Consider the following 15,524-nt stretch of genomic DNA (forward strand, 5'->3'; position numbering starts at 1 on the left):
ATCCTTGCATTCCTGGGATAAACCCCACTTGATCATGGTGTATGATCCTTTTAATGTGCTGTTGGATTCTGTTTGCTAGTATTTTGCTGAGGATTTTTGCATCTATGTTAATCAGTGATATTAGTCTGTAGTATTCTTTTTTTGTGACATCTTTGTCTGGTTTTGGAATCAGGGTGATGGTGGCAGCCTCGTAGAATAAGTTTGGGAGTGTCCCTCCCTCTGCTCTATTTTGGAAGAGTGTGAGAAGGACAGTTGTTAGCTCTTCTCTAAATGTTTGATAGAATTCACCTGGTGAAGCCATCTGGTCCTGGGCTTTTGTTTGTTGGAAGATTTTTAATCACAGTTTCAATTTCAGTGCTTGTGATTGGTTTGTTCATATTTTCTGTTTCTTCCTGGTTCAGTCTCAGAAGCTTGTGCATTTCTACAAATTTGTCCATTTCTTCCAGGTTGTCCACTTTATTGGCATATAGTTGCTGGTAGTAATCTCTCATGATCCTTTGTGTCCTGCAGTGTCAGTTGTCACTTCCCCTTTTTCATTTCTATTGATTTGATTCTTCTCGGTTTTTTCTTGATGAGTCTGGCTAATGATCAATTTTGTTTACCTTCTCAAAGAACCAGCTTTTAGTTTTATTGATCTTTACCATCATATCCTTCATTTCTTTTTCATTTATTTCTGATCTGATCTTTATGATTTATTTCCTTCTGCTAACTTTGGGGGTTTTTTTGTTCTTCTTTCTCTAATTGCTTTAGGTGTAAGCTTAGTTGTTCATTTGAGATGTTCCTTCTTTCTTAAGGTAGGATTGTATTGCTATAAACTTCCCTCTTAGAACTGCTTTTGCTGAATCCCATAGGTTTTGGGTCATCGTGTTTTCATTGTAATTTATTTCTAGGTATTTATTGATTTCCTCTGATTTCTTCAGTGACCTCTTGGTTATTAAGTAGTGTATTGTTTAGCCTCCATGTGTTTGTATCTTTTACAGATATTTTCCTGTAATTGATATCTAGTCTCATAGCATTGTGGTCAGAAAAGATACTTGATACAGTTTCAATTTTCTTAAATTTACCAAGGCTTGAGTTGTGACTCAAGATATGATCTATCCTGGAGAACGTTTCATGAGCACTTGAGAAGAAAGTGTATTCTGTTGTTTTTGGATGGAAGGTCCTATAAATATCAATTAAGTCCATCTTGTTTAGTGTATCATTTAAACCTTGTGTTTCCTTATTTACTTTCATTTTGGATGATCTGTCCATTGGTGAAAGTGGGGTGTTAAAGTCCGCTACTATGATTGTGTTACTGTCGATTTCCCCTTTTATGGCTGTTAGCATTTGCCTTATGTATTGAGATGCTCCTATGTTGGGTGTATAAATATTTACAATTGTTATATCTTTTTCTTGGATTGATCCCTTCATCATTATGTAGTGTCCTTTTTGTCTCTTGTAATAGTCTTTGTTTTAAAGTCTATTTTGTCTGCGAATTGCTACTCCAGCTTTCTTTTGATTTCCATTTGCATGGAACATCTTTTTCCATCCTCTCACTTTCAGTCTGTATGTGTCCCTAGGTCTGAAGTGGGTCTCTTGTAGACAGCATATATACACGTGTTGTTTCTGTATCCATTCAGCCAGTCTATGTCTTTTGGTTGGCGCATTTAATCCATTTACATTTAAGGTAATTATTGATATGCATGTTCCTATTACCATTTTCTTAATTGTTTCGGGTTTGTTATTGTAGGTCTTTTCCTTCTCTTGTGTTTCCTGCCTAGAGAAGCTCCTTTAGCATTTGTTGTCAAGCTGGTTTGGTTGTGCTGAATTCTCTTAGCTTCTGCTTGTCTGTAAAGGTTTTAATATCTCTGTCAAATATGAATGAGATCCTTGCTGGATAGAGTAATCTTGGTTGTAGGTTTTTCCCTTTCATCACTGTAAATATGTCCCTTCTGTTAACCTTATGGGGAATCCCTTGTATGTTATTTGTTGTTTTTACCTTGCTGCTTTTAATATATTTTTTGTATTTAAATATTGATAATTTGATTAATATGTGTCTTGGCATGTTTCTCCTTGGATTTATCCTGTATGGGACTCTCTGGACTTGATTAACTATTTCCTTTCCCATATTAGGGAAGTTTTCAACTATAATCTCTTCAAATATTTTCTCAGTCCCTTTCTTTTTCTCTTCTTCTTCTGGGACCCCTATAATTCGAATGTTGGTGTGTTTAATATTGTCTCAGAGGTCTCTGAGACTGTTCTCAATTCTTTTCATTCTTTTTTCTTTATTCTGCTCTGCAGTAGTTATTTCCACTGTTTTATCTTCCAGGTCACTTATCCATTCTTCTGCCTCAGTTATTCTGCTATTGATCCCTTCTAGAGAATTTTTAATATCATTTATTGTGCTGTTCATCATTGTTTGTTTGTTGTTTAGTTCTTCTAGGTCTTTGTTAAATGTTTCTTGTATTTTCTCCATTCTAAGATTTTGGATCATCTTGACTATCATTATTCTGATTTATTTTTCAGGTAGACTGCCTATTTCCTCTTCATTTGTTAGGTCTGGTGGGTTTCTGCCTTGCTCCTTCATCTGCTGTGTATTTCTTTGTCTTCTCATTTTGCTTAACTTACTGTGTTTGGGGTCTCCTTTCACAGGCTGCAGGTTCGTAGTTCCTATTGTTTTTGGTGTCTGCCCCCAGTGGCTAAGGTTCGTTCAGTGGTTTTTGTAGGTTTCCTGGTGGCGGGGACTAGTGCCTGTGTTCTGGTGGATGATGCTGGATCTTATCTTTCTGGTGGGTAGATCCACATCTGATGGTGTGTTTTGGGGTGTCTGTGACCTTATTATGATTTTAGGCAGCCTCAGAGCTAATAGGTGGGGTTGTGTTCCTGTCTTGCCAGTTGTTTGGCATAGGGTATCCAGCACTGTAGCTTGCTGGTCGTTGAGTGGAGCTGGGTGTTGACGTTGAGATGGAGATCTTTGGGAGATTTTCCCCGTTTGATGTTATGTGGAGCTGGGAGGTCTCTGGTGTACCAATGTCCTGAATTTGGCTCTCCTACCTAAGAGGCACAGCCCTGACGCCTGGCTGGAGCACCAAAAGCCTGTCAACCACACGGCTCAGGATAAAAGGGAGAAAAAAAGAAGGAAAGAAAGAAAAAGATAAAAAAAAAAAGCTATTAAAATAAAAAATATTAAAAAAATTTTTTTAAGTATTTAAAAAAAGAAGGAAAGAACCAAACCAAAAGAACAGATCCACTAATGATAATAAGCACTGAACACTATACTAAAAAAAATAAAAAAATAAAAAAATAAAAATATATATATATATCGTTGCTCCCAAAGTCCACCTCCTCAATTTGGGATGATCTGTTTTCTATTCAGGTATTCCACAGAGGCAGGGTACATCAAGTTGACTGTGTAGATTTAATCCACTGCTCCTGATGCTGCTGGGACAGGTTTCCCTTTCTCTTCTTTGTTCCCACAGCTTCTGGGGTTCAACTTTGGATTTGGCCCTGCCTCTGCTTGTAGGTCACCTAAGGGCATCTGTTCTTCCCTTAGACAGGACAGGGTTAAAGAAGCAGGTGATTCGGGGGCTCTGGCTCACTCAGGCCAGGTGGGGGGAGGGGCACTGAGTGCGGGGCGAGCCTGCAGCGGCAGAAGCCGGTGTGACGTTGCAACAGCCTGAGGCGCGCCGTGTTTTCTCCCGGGGAAGTTGTCCCTGGATCACGGGACCCTGGCAGTGGCGGGCTACACAGCCTCCCGGGAGGGGAGGTGTGGAGAGTGACCTGTGCTTGCACACAGGCTTCTTGGTGGCTGCAGCAGCAGCCTTAGCGTCTCACGCCTGTCTCTGGAGCTCCTTTAAATGGCATTCTTAATCCCCTCTCCTCGTGCACCAGGAAACAAAGAGGGAAGAAACAGTCTCTTGCCTCTTCGGTAGCTCCAGACTCCTTCCCGGACTCCCTCCCGGCTGCCGTGGGACACTAGCCCCTTCAGCCTGTGTTCACGCAGCCAACCCCTGTCCTCTCCCTGGGATCTGACCTCCGAAGCCCGAGCCTCAGCTCCCAGCTCCTGCCCGCCCCGGTGGGTGAGCAGACAAGCCTCTCGGGCTGGTGAGTGCTGGTCGGCACCAATCCTCTGTGCGGGAATCTCTCCGCTTTGCCCTCCACACTCCTGTTGCTGCGCTCTCCTCTGTGGCTCCGAAGCTTCCCCCCTCCGCCACCCCGTCTCTGCCCACGAAGGGGCTTCCTAGTGTGTGGAAACCTTTCCTCCTTCACAGCTCCCTCCCACTGGTGCAAGTCCCGTGCCTATTCTTTTATCTGTTTTTTCTTTTTTCTTTTGCCCTACCCAGGTACGTGGGGAGTTTCTTGCCTTTTGGGAGGTCTGAGGTCTTCTGCCAGTGTTCAGTAGGTGTTCTGTAGGAGTTGTTCCACATGCAGATGTATTTCTGATGTATTTGTGGGGAGGAAGGTGATCTCCACGTCTTACTCTTAAGCCATCTTGAAGGAAGTTCATCCAGCATAATGTTTTAAGGTTCATCCATGTTATAGAATGTGTTAGTACTTCAATCCTTTTCATGGTTGAATAATATTCCACTGTATGGATTTACTTCATCTTGCTTATCAATTCATTAGTTGATGGACATTTGGGTTGTTTCCATTTTGGGGCTATTATGGATAACACTGCAATGAGCATTAGTGTACAGGGTTTCTTAAAAAATATCTGTCATCTTTATTTCTTAAAAAACTGGGTTATCCTGTTTTAGTGTTTTTAAAAAATAACCATTTTATTGTCATATAATTTATATACTATACAATTCACCCATTTAACATGCACAATTCAATGGTTTTTAATATAATCACAGAATTGTGCAACCATCTGCTTATACCTCTAATAAATCTATCATTCTCTCACCTACTGCCTTTCAACCACAAACTCCACTGTTTTTGACAGCACGCTCAAGCTTGAAATTTTTCACACTTTGTTGCAAGTCAGTTCCTTTGGGAGAGATTCAGAGTTCTCTATTCTATGTTTTTCTCCCATTCCCAGGCAAAACTCAGAGGTGTAGCTCTGGTGCTGGGGACAGGGACCATGGTGTCCACTACTTTCTGAGTGACATACCCACTTTAGGTGCTGAATGCTTCTGGAAGGAGGGGTATTAGCCACAGGTCCTCTCGGCATGGAATCTCCAGTTCTAAACTGGAGCAAAGACAATCAGTGCCCCAGTATTCTCACTGGTGCCATACTCAGTATAGTGTACCTATCCCACGAGTGGGGGCTGAATGGAAGAATGAAGGCCCCACTTCTCACCCACACTCCCCTGGAATACAGCCTTACCATCAGATAGCTAGGAAGCAGAATGAGAAACACTGATATCCTGCCTCTCACAGGAAGACAGCCCTCCTACTGGGAGCTGTGGGGAGACGGAACTCTAGTTATTTAACTTACCAGTCTAAAGCAAAGTTTCCATCTTACTGAGCTAGGAGCAGAGAAGGGAGTAGTCTTGGTTCAAATATCAAAGACTTGCTGTTCCTACCAAGACTTCAGTATATTTTCTTAAATAATGTTTCTCCATTTGTTTTGTACCCTCAGGACCACTTCCAAAGAATTGAAATGCTCTCTTTTAAATAATTTTCACCAGTTTTTCTGGGGAGCAGGGCTGCAGAGCTCCTCATGTTGTCATGCTGAAGTGGAACTCCTGAAGCTCTGATGTACAGGTATTTTGAGTGGACATATGTTTAAAATACTCTTGGACATGTATCTAGGAATGGAACTGCTGTATCATTTAGTAACACTATTTTTCTATGATTTTACACACTGTCCTTCTAAACACTGAGACTACAAGGAGAGTCAGAATTTTCTCTGAGCTAATCACACAAACCTGTGTTTAACACTGTTTCTTTCGCTTACAAAGACGGCCATGTGGAGACAGCATTCTGTATGCCTTCTATTTGGAACGTGCGATGCACCACTGTCTAGAGATGAGCAGCAAAATTCCCCTCCCAAACCCTGATCTCCTTCATGATAAATATTACTCTCAATGAAACAAGGGGCTAGTTAAAATGCTATACTGTCTGCTCTGTCTCAGATTTTGTACTGTATAATACAACAGGCTTTCACTGAAATTAGAAGTATGCAAACGTTTTCAAAGAAGGTAAAATTTCTAAAGAAGAGTCTGGGGTCTATCTCTGGATATTCTTCACTGAAGAGGTGTTATTATCAAGTAAGGGTATTTTATATTAACATAATACAACATTTTTCACAAAAGCAAGCTTGGAAGCAGAGATGAACATTTTAAACATCAAAATAATGTGGATTAAAACAAAATATGCATCAATTTTTGAGATAAAACAGAACATTTCAAAGAGCTGTTTGAGCTTTCAGCTACCACTTTTCTGCCCTCATATTCTTTAGGATATACACTGTACTCACTTATCACAGTAGTTAGAAGTACTTAGGTAGAAGCATGTGAGAAGCCTGCCCCAAACACATTATAATGACAAATACACAAACATACACACACACACACACACGCACCCCATCCTATTGATACTAAAAACCCCTTCGGGGGCTTCCCTGGTGGCGCAGTGGTTGAGAGTCTGCCTGCCGATGCAGGGGACACGGGGTCGTGCCCCGGTCCGGGAAGATCCCACATGCCACGAAGCGGCTAGGCCGGTGAGCCATGGCCACTGAGCCTGCGTGTCTGGAGCCTGTGCTCCGCAACGGGAGAGGCCACAGCAGGGAGAGGCCCGCATACCACACACACACACACACACGCACCCCATCCTATTGATACTAAAAACCCCTTCGGGGGCTTCCCTGGTGGCGCAGTGGTTGAGAGTCTGCCTGCCGATGCAGGGGACACGGGGTCGTGCCCCGGTCCGGGAAGATCCCACATGCCACGAAGCGGCTAGGCCGGTGAGCCATGGCCACTGAGCCTGCGTGTCTGGAGCCTGTGCTCCGCAACGGGAGAGGCCACAGCAGGGAGAGGCCCGCATACCACACACACACACACACACGCACCCCATCCTATTGATACTAAAAACCCCTTCGGGGGCTTCCCTGGTGGCGCAGTGGTTGAGAGTCTGCCTGCCGATGCAGGGGACACGGGGTCGTGCCCCGGTCCGGGAAGATCCCACATGCCACGAAGCGGCTAGGCCGGTGAGCCATGGCCACTGAGCCTGCGTGTCTGGAGCCTGTGCTCCGCAACGGGAGAGGCCACAGCAGTGAGAGGCCCGCATACCACACACACACACACACACACATACACACAAAAACCCTTCAGGATAGAACTACAGCCACTATCCTGCATATTCCCAATAAGCTTATTAAAGCATGCTACTCACAGGGAGGACTAAATATGTAATATTTTAAAGCAATCACTGGCAGTAAGGCTGATGAGACTGAAAATGAAAGGATCAGTGATCTGATCTCTTTGCCCAGAGATCAGCTTACATATTCTAGCAGAAATCTGAATAGGAGAAAGTATGCTGACCCTTTACCACTTGATATTTAAATAAGTTGCATTTAATACTGGAGTCTGATTGAACAAAAATTAAATAAACTTAAACTATTTGTCTGGGAGGAAAAAAAAAACAACCAACTAGACCGAAACATGTCAGTTTTTAATCATTTTATCATGCCCAACCTCAGCTATTGGCTGGAGTTTGTTCTTTAGCCATGATATAATCAAACTGATATAAAATAACCATATATTTTTGTAACTATTGATTTAACTGATAGGAAAGAATACACTCTTAATTTGTGAACATAAAAGTATAACAAACACAAACTCGTAAACGAACTAACCTTGAGGTTCACTGACCAACACCAAGCATTTTAATACTCCCGGGAGGAGCAGTTCAACCTCGGAAACATCAATGTTAGTTTCCTTAACAAGTTGGAGGATGAAGGCCAGAATGGATGCTAAGCGAGGAGGAAGCAAGGATCCTTTAAACTCAAAGTAGGATTTCCTGAAAAGAAGCATAATTTTATTTTTCCTTCTCTTTAAAGTTTTAATAGAGCAGAATCAAATGTCATACACTTTAAAGATACTGGCCTATTTTAGCTCCCAAATTAGTAAAACACAATTTTTAAAAAGTATGTATATTTTACCATGTTTTCTTCAAACCTAAGACTTTTGAAGCAATGACTGCACATCCTTTTGGCGTGCTATAAGGGCCAAAGCAGAATACAGATACAAACAAAATATAAAGCAACCTCGTCTTAAAATATACTTCATACACTTAATCAAAATCTAATAAAAATCTAACTTTGTAATATAAGCTTGATCTCCTCTATCAGCTCCTCAATGATGCAAAATTTTCTCTAATGTCAAATTTGCGTAAAGATTCTCTCCTCATATTTATTTATTTAGGGATTTGAAAGGGGGTCTTATTTTTCCAAATAAATAAGAGGACTATACTAGAAATCATCTTCCCATTCCAGCCTACCTCCTTCCTTTCCTTATGAAGTAAAAGAATCAGAGAGGTAATTTAGGATATAATATCTTCTCTTAAAGCAGGACAATTTTTAGCATTTGAACTCAACAGAGGTCATAAAGATAATTTATCTGATTCATTTTTGTATCTCTACCTCTTAGAACAGGTCTCAGCTCATAACAGGTGTTCAGTGTACTCTTTTTAAGTGAATAAACGAAAGTGAAAATTTTTCAGTTTCTAAAAAGTCAAGACAATATGAATTAAGTGTCAGATATAGCTAAATCTAAGCTAGACATCTAAATATACTTGCAAAGCAATAATAATTTGCCAAAATGGGGCAAAGAAATCACTAAAGATTATAAATTCCTTAAGGGCAGAACTATGCCTTCATCATTTCTACTCTATACAATGACTTCCAACAAACATTACATATTACAAAATTAATTCACTCTTTGAGGGGCAAGGGCTTTTTATCTGTTTTGTTTAATAATGAATTCCCAATGCCTAGAAAAAACATTTATTTAGTACATGGTGTGCCAGGTACAAGTCTAAGGACAAGAGTGTAAAATATGGTTTCTGAAAGCATGGGGTTCACTGTTCAGTGGAAAAGTTAGATTAAAAAAAAAAAACAGGACAATTATAATACAGTCTGACAGGTGCTTTGAAAGATAATCCCAGAATTCTTAGGAATTCAGTAGAAGGGGCCATAAGATGGGGAACTCCAGGAGCAGAAAAGCTTGGAACAGAGGAAGTCATAGGAGGCAATCTCTATTTCTTTCCTGAGTGTTTAAAAAAGATAGAAAAAGGAATTGTTACATGTTTAGGTATTCAACTAGAAATCATAAGAAAAACATTTTTACTGTATACAAAGTAAATAGGAAAGTCAAGGAAAGCGGCCAAGATCCTAAACACTGGGCTTTAATGACTTTAAGACCTTAAGGATTCGATTTCACTTCAGCACTTGTTGTTTTGTTTGTACTAAAATTACCTATGCAATGTCTCAAACACAGTGGTAGCGAACTATAATCTTGTTGGAAATTCAGACACAAGTTAGGCAAAAATATCATGATTTTGTGAATGAATCATCAAGATCACGTGACTCCAGAAGGAAAGAAGAATCATGGTACAGTGAGGTATTAGGTGTAGGTCTCATAAAGTCTAGGTAGTATTTAGCCCAGAGGGATGGCATTTTAATGGAGAAAATGGTATGAACAAAGCTGTGAGGTAGGGAGATGTAAAGCATTTTGGGGGGTGATAATTAAACCCATCTCATTAGGGCTTGTAACAATATATGGTGCCATATGTATTACATTTGGAAAAGCTACGTGACAGATCACGGAGAGCTAAGGAGTATGGAGTTTATTCCACAAGTCAAAAAGGAGTGAATAAAGGTTTGAAGGCAGGGAAGTGTCATACTGGAACAATATTTTAGGAAAAGTAATCTGGGGGAATTGTTTAGGTGGGACTGGAAGAGAAGACAAGAGACAGTGAAAGTAGTTAGGACACTGGCAATAGTCCAGGTATAATGTGATAAAAGAAAAGACATGTGAAAAGGGAAGGAAACAATCATTTGCCAAAGGCTGGAAAAGGGGAGGGAACAAAGAATATAAAGCTTTCAAACCTGAGTAACAGAACACTAGCAACACACAGAAAAGGTCAGAAGGGAGAACAGATCTTAGACATGGGATTCTGTCATGTGAGGTGATGGATAATATCAGGACATTAAAGCTACCAGATCATTAAAAACACAGGAAAGAAAACTAGACAAGAATAATCTGTATCACCACAGCATTTTAAAGTTTAAAAACTAATTTCATGTGAAGCTAAATACCTCATGAAGACAAAAAAAAAGATAATTTCTACTGTTATAGTTAAAAGATACTGGAATTTAGTAGAAAACCTAAGTTTCATTGATTCAGCTGCCTAATAATAAACTGAGTTATTAAGACAGAGTAGACTAACAAAAATAGGACTTCATATTGCTTCCTTTTTCATATTAGCATTTATCTTTTCACTTAACCATCTTTTATAAAATACAATTACTTCATTTTGTACAGTACAAAATACAATTAGTGTTTATCTGATGAAAAAAAATATATACCTTTGGGACATATATAAGAAAAATAACAGCTACATAGAGAAAGCAAGCAATATAAAGAGCACTGTCTTAGGCTGACAAGTCATTCTGGTAAGTTCTTAGATAATGCTTCTCAGGAAAAAAAGTTTCTAAACTCAGTATCCTAAGGATTGCCAATACTTTTGAGATGCTTTGTTATTTTTTTATAGAGAATAATAAATTGTAAATACCACCTATTTTTAATATTTAGATGTACCTTATGACTTGTACAATGCATTTCTTTAGAGATGACATCGGTGGAACAGTGGCTGAGTTTCTCAATGCCAACAAAACAGGATGTTGTCCAAGACCTAAAACATGTGGTGAAGCTGGAAGAAACCGCCCGATATACTGCTCAATAACATTCCCTAGTAACTGAGTCAAATAGGCATTTGGATTTTGAGACTGACAACACACGATACACATGCCCTACAGGAGAAAAAAAAAAACAGAGAGAAATACTAAAAGGTAAAGTTAAAAAAAAGATTTAGGAAGTTACTAATTTTGTCCCAAGCGTTTATATCAGAATTTGTAACTTATCACAATCAACAAGAACAACTTCCATCATCAACAGGTAATGTTTGTATGAAGCTCAGGGAGCAGCTGACCTTGGATAACACCTATGCAGTGGTACCTAACCAAGCATACATGTTTTGGGGGCACACCCAGAGGAGGCAGGGGAGAAGAGTAGGAAGACAGATGAAGCTTCCTTCTGCCTCTCATCTTTAGAAAATTTCACCACCACACTCATCAGCTACATATATATGTATTACAAAGTTATAAAATACATTTTAGTCTATTTTTAAACTTATGGTACTGGTCATTTTGTCTGAGTAAGACTATAAAATTTATGCTAAAAGTTTTCAATGTTAAGAAACGTGATAAATTTTAAAAAAATAACAAAAGGAGAGAAATGCAGAAGAGTAAGACTCAGAATAATGACAATTTATTTTGAGGTTTTTATATGTCAGGCACTGTGCCACATGCTTTATATTCATTATTCCATTTAAATTTTTCAAAAAACAGTCCCACTGACTTAGTGTTATTTTATCTCTGATTTTACAGCTGGAGAAATTGAGGTTTAGAGAAGTTAAGAGTTTGATCAAGGTCATACAGAACTCACAATGTCTTGTTATATGTCTGCTGATTTAATCCCTTCTATTTATATAGAAGTTAATGAGATACTTTCATATGGACTGCAGTATTTGATACTTACAAACAAACCAACACCCTGAGAAATAAAATTCTTTCCTGCTAATATTACTAAATATTGCATTTTACTAAATAATCACCAACAAAGCAACAAATTATGCTCTAAAAGTTCATTTATAATTTGGTACTTTGTGATTCACAATGTGGTTTTTCCAGAGAAATAATCAGAAATGACTGTCATGTCTCCTTTTTAACTATAAATGGTATTTACGCAATAGGAGATTTTGAAAGTTTATTTCTAATGAAAAATAGCACAGAGCTGTTAAAAACATAAGGACTTGAATAACAATTGAAAAAAAAAATCCAATGGACTCCCCCACCCCTACAGAAGACAGATGAAGAAGAGGAAAAGCTCTGTTTGAGGAAAAGCATGTTATATCAGAAGAAGATAAAGTAATAAATGGATATTTTTTAAAAAATTCTGAAGAGGAGATCTTATACCTTTAAGAAATTAAAGATATAGCTCCAAGTCAGTTCTGCCAAATGGATAATTTACCAAAATTTTCAACTTAGGAAGTTTATAAGAATTCTTATTAAGTGGACGGTTTTGGTTTCAGAGGGCCGCATGGAGCAAGCACTCCACACTGCTATTGACATAAGCAGCCACCATGGAATCTAGGAAGTGTTCTATTTCTGTTACTCTGCAGCACATACTCAGCAACTTTGTGACTGGAGATTCTAAATGCTTCTAAAATCTGCTGTGCACCTGTATACCCACTGCCTTAGTTCAAAACCTTCAGATAATGAACTACTCACTACCTTCCAAGTCTCCAATCTAACCTCCACACCAACCTAAACGTTGACCAGAATCACCTTTCTAAAAATGTAAATATGGTATGTCACTCCCACTTTTTTGCCCCAAATCCATCAACAGTCCCCATGTATTACAAGAACAAGTCCAAACTTCTTAGTATGCCACACAAAACCCTTCACTATGTGGCCCCTCCTGTATGAGCCTCCAGCCACACCAGAATTATTTGCTTTTTCCCCATGTGTCATATTTCTTATAGCTTATGCCCTCTACATGCTGTTCCCTCTGACAGGAACAGTCCTTCAACTCCTACCCACTCTGCTCTTTAACACCTAATATCCTGTACTACAGCTATCTTCTCTTGCATCTCCTCATCCCAGTCTGGCTGACGGACAGCTGAGGCCTCTATGGAAAATACTAAGCACACTGCTGGGAGTGTCTCTGCTGGTTGGTCCCTTCTCTCAACTTTAAGTTCCTTGAGGGTGGAGCTTTTACCTCTTCCATCTTTGTATTCAGAGCCCAAACCAAAAGGAATTTTAAACCTGTTCAATGGAAGTGCAACATCACACATGTACATTAGGATTACAATGTATGTTTTTGATATCTGCAATTAGTAAACTGTTCTAAGGCAGGTGTCAATTTTTTTTTTTAACTTTTAAGTAGGCACACTTACTATACCTGGAGATACAAAGGAAGGCTCTTCTGAATTGCAGTCAACATAGGTGCAGGCAGCTCCTTCTCTTGCTGTAATACTGTATGTGGCAGCAGTAAACAGTCTATGATCCGGAATAGTAATTTTTGGGCTTTAGAGGTGGCAAAGATCTGTGCCCATGATTTCACAAGAGTTCCTAACACAGAAGACCAGTAAGAGAAATTATGGTTATCTTCTAACCAAAAAATTTTGCCATTCCACTAAAAAAAAGTATATTTATAACACGTAGGACCAAGTTAAAGCTGGCAACAGGAAGAAACATGTATTAAGAGTCAAAAGACTTACACCAAGTATTTCGCTAAAGAGACAACTCTGAGTTATGGGCCAAGAAAAACATACATTTCCTGAACAACTGGCATTTAATACATACACACAATATGTGGTTATACACTATGTGAATATACAGATTGAATGTTGCAATTAACCAGATCTCTCTTTTTGCTTTGGTTGCTAGGAAACTCAGAGGCAAATTTATAGTTCAACTTTAAGAACACTGTAAGATCACTTTTCCCTGGGTTTCATCATGCTACTCTCCATTTTACTGATACCCTTATTTCTTCATATTTTACATTTAATTTACAGGCTGTCTCAACCCAGTTTGCAACAAGAAGAGGTGTAACTAAATTTAATTGTTAAAGCAGGAAAAAAGATTAGCTGTAACATCTTGAAGCAATCACTTAACCTCCTGGAACTTCAGTTTTTATAAGTTTCAGTTATTTAACATGAGCAAAAAAATGAATTTAAATTTTGATTCAGGAGAAACAGGGCTTCCCTGGTGGTGCAGTGGTTGAGAGTCCGCCTGCCGATGCAGGGGACACGGGTTCGTGCCCCGGTCCGGGAAGATCCCACATGCCGCGAAGTGGCTAGGCCCGTGAGCCATGGCCGCTGAGCCTGCGTCCGGAGCCTGTGCTCCACAATGGGAGAGGCCACAACAGTGAGAGGCCCATGTACCGCAAAAAAAAGAAAAGAAAAAATGAGAGGCCCGTACCGCAAAAAAAAGAAAAGAAAAAAAAAGAAGAGAAACAGACTTCTTTACTACATGAAATATACTATGGTTTCTTTAATGAATGGAGTCTGTCAATTGCTACATTTAATGATAGTAAAACTTATCAAATGAGCACCTTTGTTTAATAAAGTAATTAAGATCAGATATATACTTCCCTTTAGAGTATATTACTGCAATAGAGGTCTCCTTTACTGAAAAATATGAATTTAAAGGAGAACATTAAGTACTTGTCCAAACAGCAATGGTACATGTGCTGCATAAACTTTTATATTTTATTCCATCTTAGAAAAGCAAAAAAGTTGATAAAATTCAAAGTCACTTCCATTAAACAAAAAGTTTAAAATTCAAGCTCTGAAGGAAAACAAAAATATGCTTATAGAAGGATATACAGATGTTTAAATAAAAAGAACCCAACTAATAATCACTTCTAAGAACAACAGCAACATTAATCTTCTGTTGTAAAAGGAAATACAATAATCAATCATAAAGAAACACAATGCTCACTTAGCAATATTTTAAATAATGCTGGCTTCTCATTCTTCCAGTGAGTGAGAAATCTGAGAATGACAGCAATGTAAGAAAAGCTCACATTCTAAGCAACATTAGTATACCAGTAAGACGAACTGCCATCACCACCAACATTTGAAATAATTCATACCACTCAAGTGTCACACAGGTATTAACTTATAAAGAGCAAGGAACTTCCAACCCAAAATGCATCATCTACCCTTGTAGTTCATCTTGTGCAATGGTTAAAACACTTTGCTGAAGACCTTAAGTTTTATGAGTTCAGAGAAAGTAGAGATGACACATTTGTTTTACTGCAGTATCAAGCCCCTACTTTGAAAGTTTCAGCAAAGAACGTTCGGGTGTGTAGGGAAGGGAATTAAAAATGCAAAGAAAAAGAAAAATTTTAACTAAAAAAACTTTGGAAAGGTTTAAACACACAGAGTAGCTTTGTAAGAAACCTAGTATTTTTCCTGGCTATAAACTATTACTTATTTACTGATAAAGCTGAAAATATAGAAAACTTGTGGGGAACATACTCCCACAATTGAAAGAGAGCCACACTAGCTTTTCTTTTTTTTTTTTAACATATTTATTGGAGTATAATTGCTTTACAATGGTGTGTTAGTTTCTGCTTTATAACAAAGTGAATCAGTTATAATATAAATATGTTCCCTATATGTCTTCCCTCTTGCATCTCCCTCCCTCCCACCCTCCCTATCCCACCCCTCTAGGTGGTCACAAAGCACCGAGCTGATCTCCCTGTGCTATGCGGCTGCTTCCCTCTAGCTATCTATTTTACGTTTGG

At 38.9% G+C, this 15,524-nt stretch overlaps 1 protein-coding gene across 1 annotated transcript in view; it reads right to left on the reverse strand.

The window, feature by feature from the left end:
* MMS22L (MMS22 like, DNA repair protein) overlaps positions 1-15,524 on the reverse strand; it is a 143,451-nt gene that overhangs the window by 6,490 nt on the left and 121,437 nt on the right. The window contains exons 19-21 of the mRNA XM_007467195.1: positions 13,170-13,339; positions 10,746-10,957; positions 7,781-7,944 (exon numbers count right to left, since the gene is read on the reverse strand). Of these exons, the coding sequence (XP_007467257.1) occupies positions 7,781-7,944; positions 10,746-10,957; positions 13,170-13,339 (546 nt within the window). The remainder of the gene's footprint in view (positions 1-7,780; positions 7,945-10,745; positions 10,958-13,169; positions 13,340-15,524) is intronic.

Source organism: Lipotes vexillifer, unplaced genomic scaffold, assembly GCF_000442215.2.
Source record: "Lipotes vexillifer unplaced genomic scaffold, Lipotes_vexillifer_v1.1 scaffold185, whole genome shotgun sequence".
Lineage (NCBI taxonomy): Eukaryota > Metazoa > Chordata > Mammalia > Artiodactyla > Lipotidae > Lipotes > Lipotes vexillifer.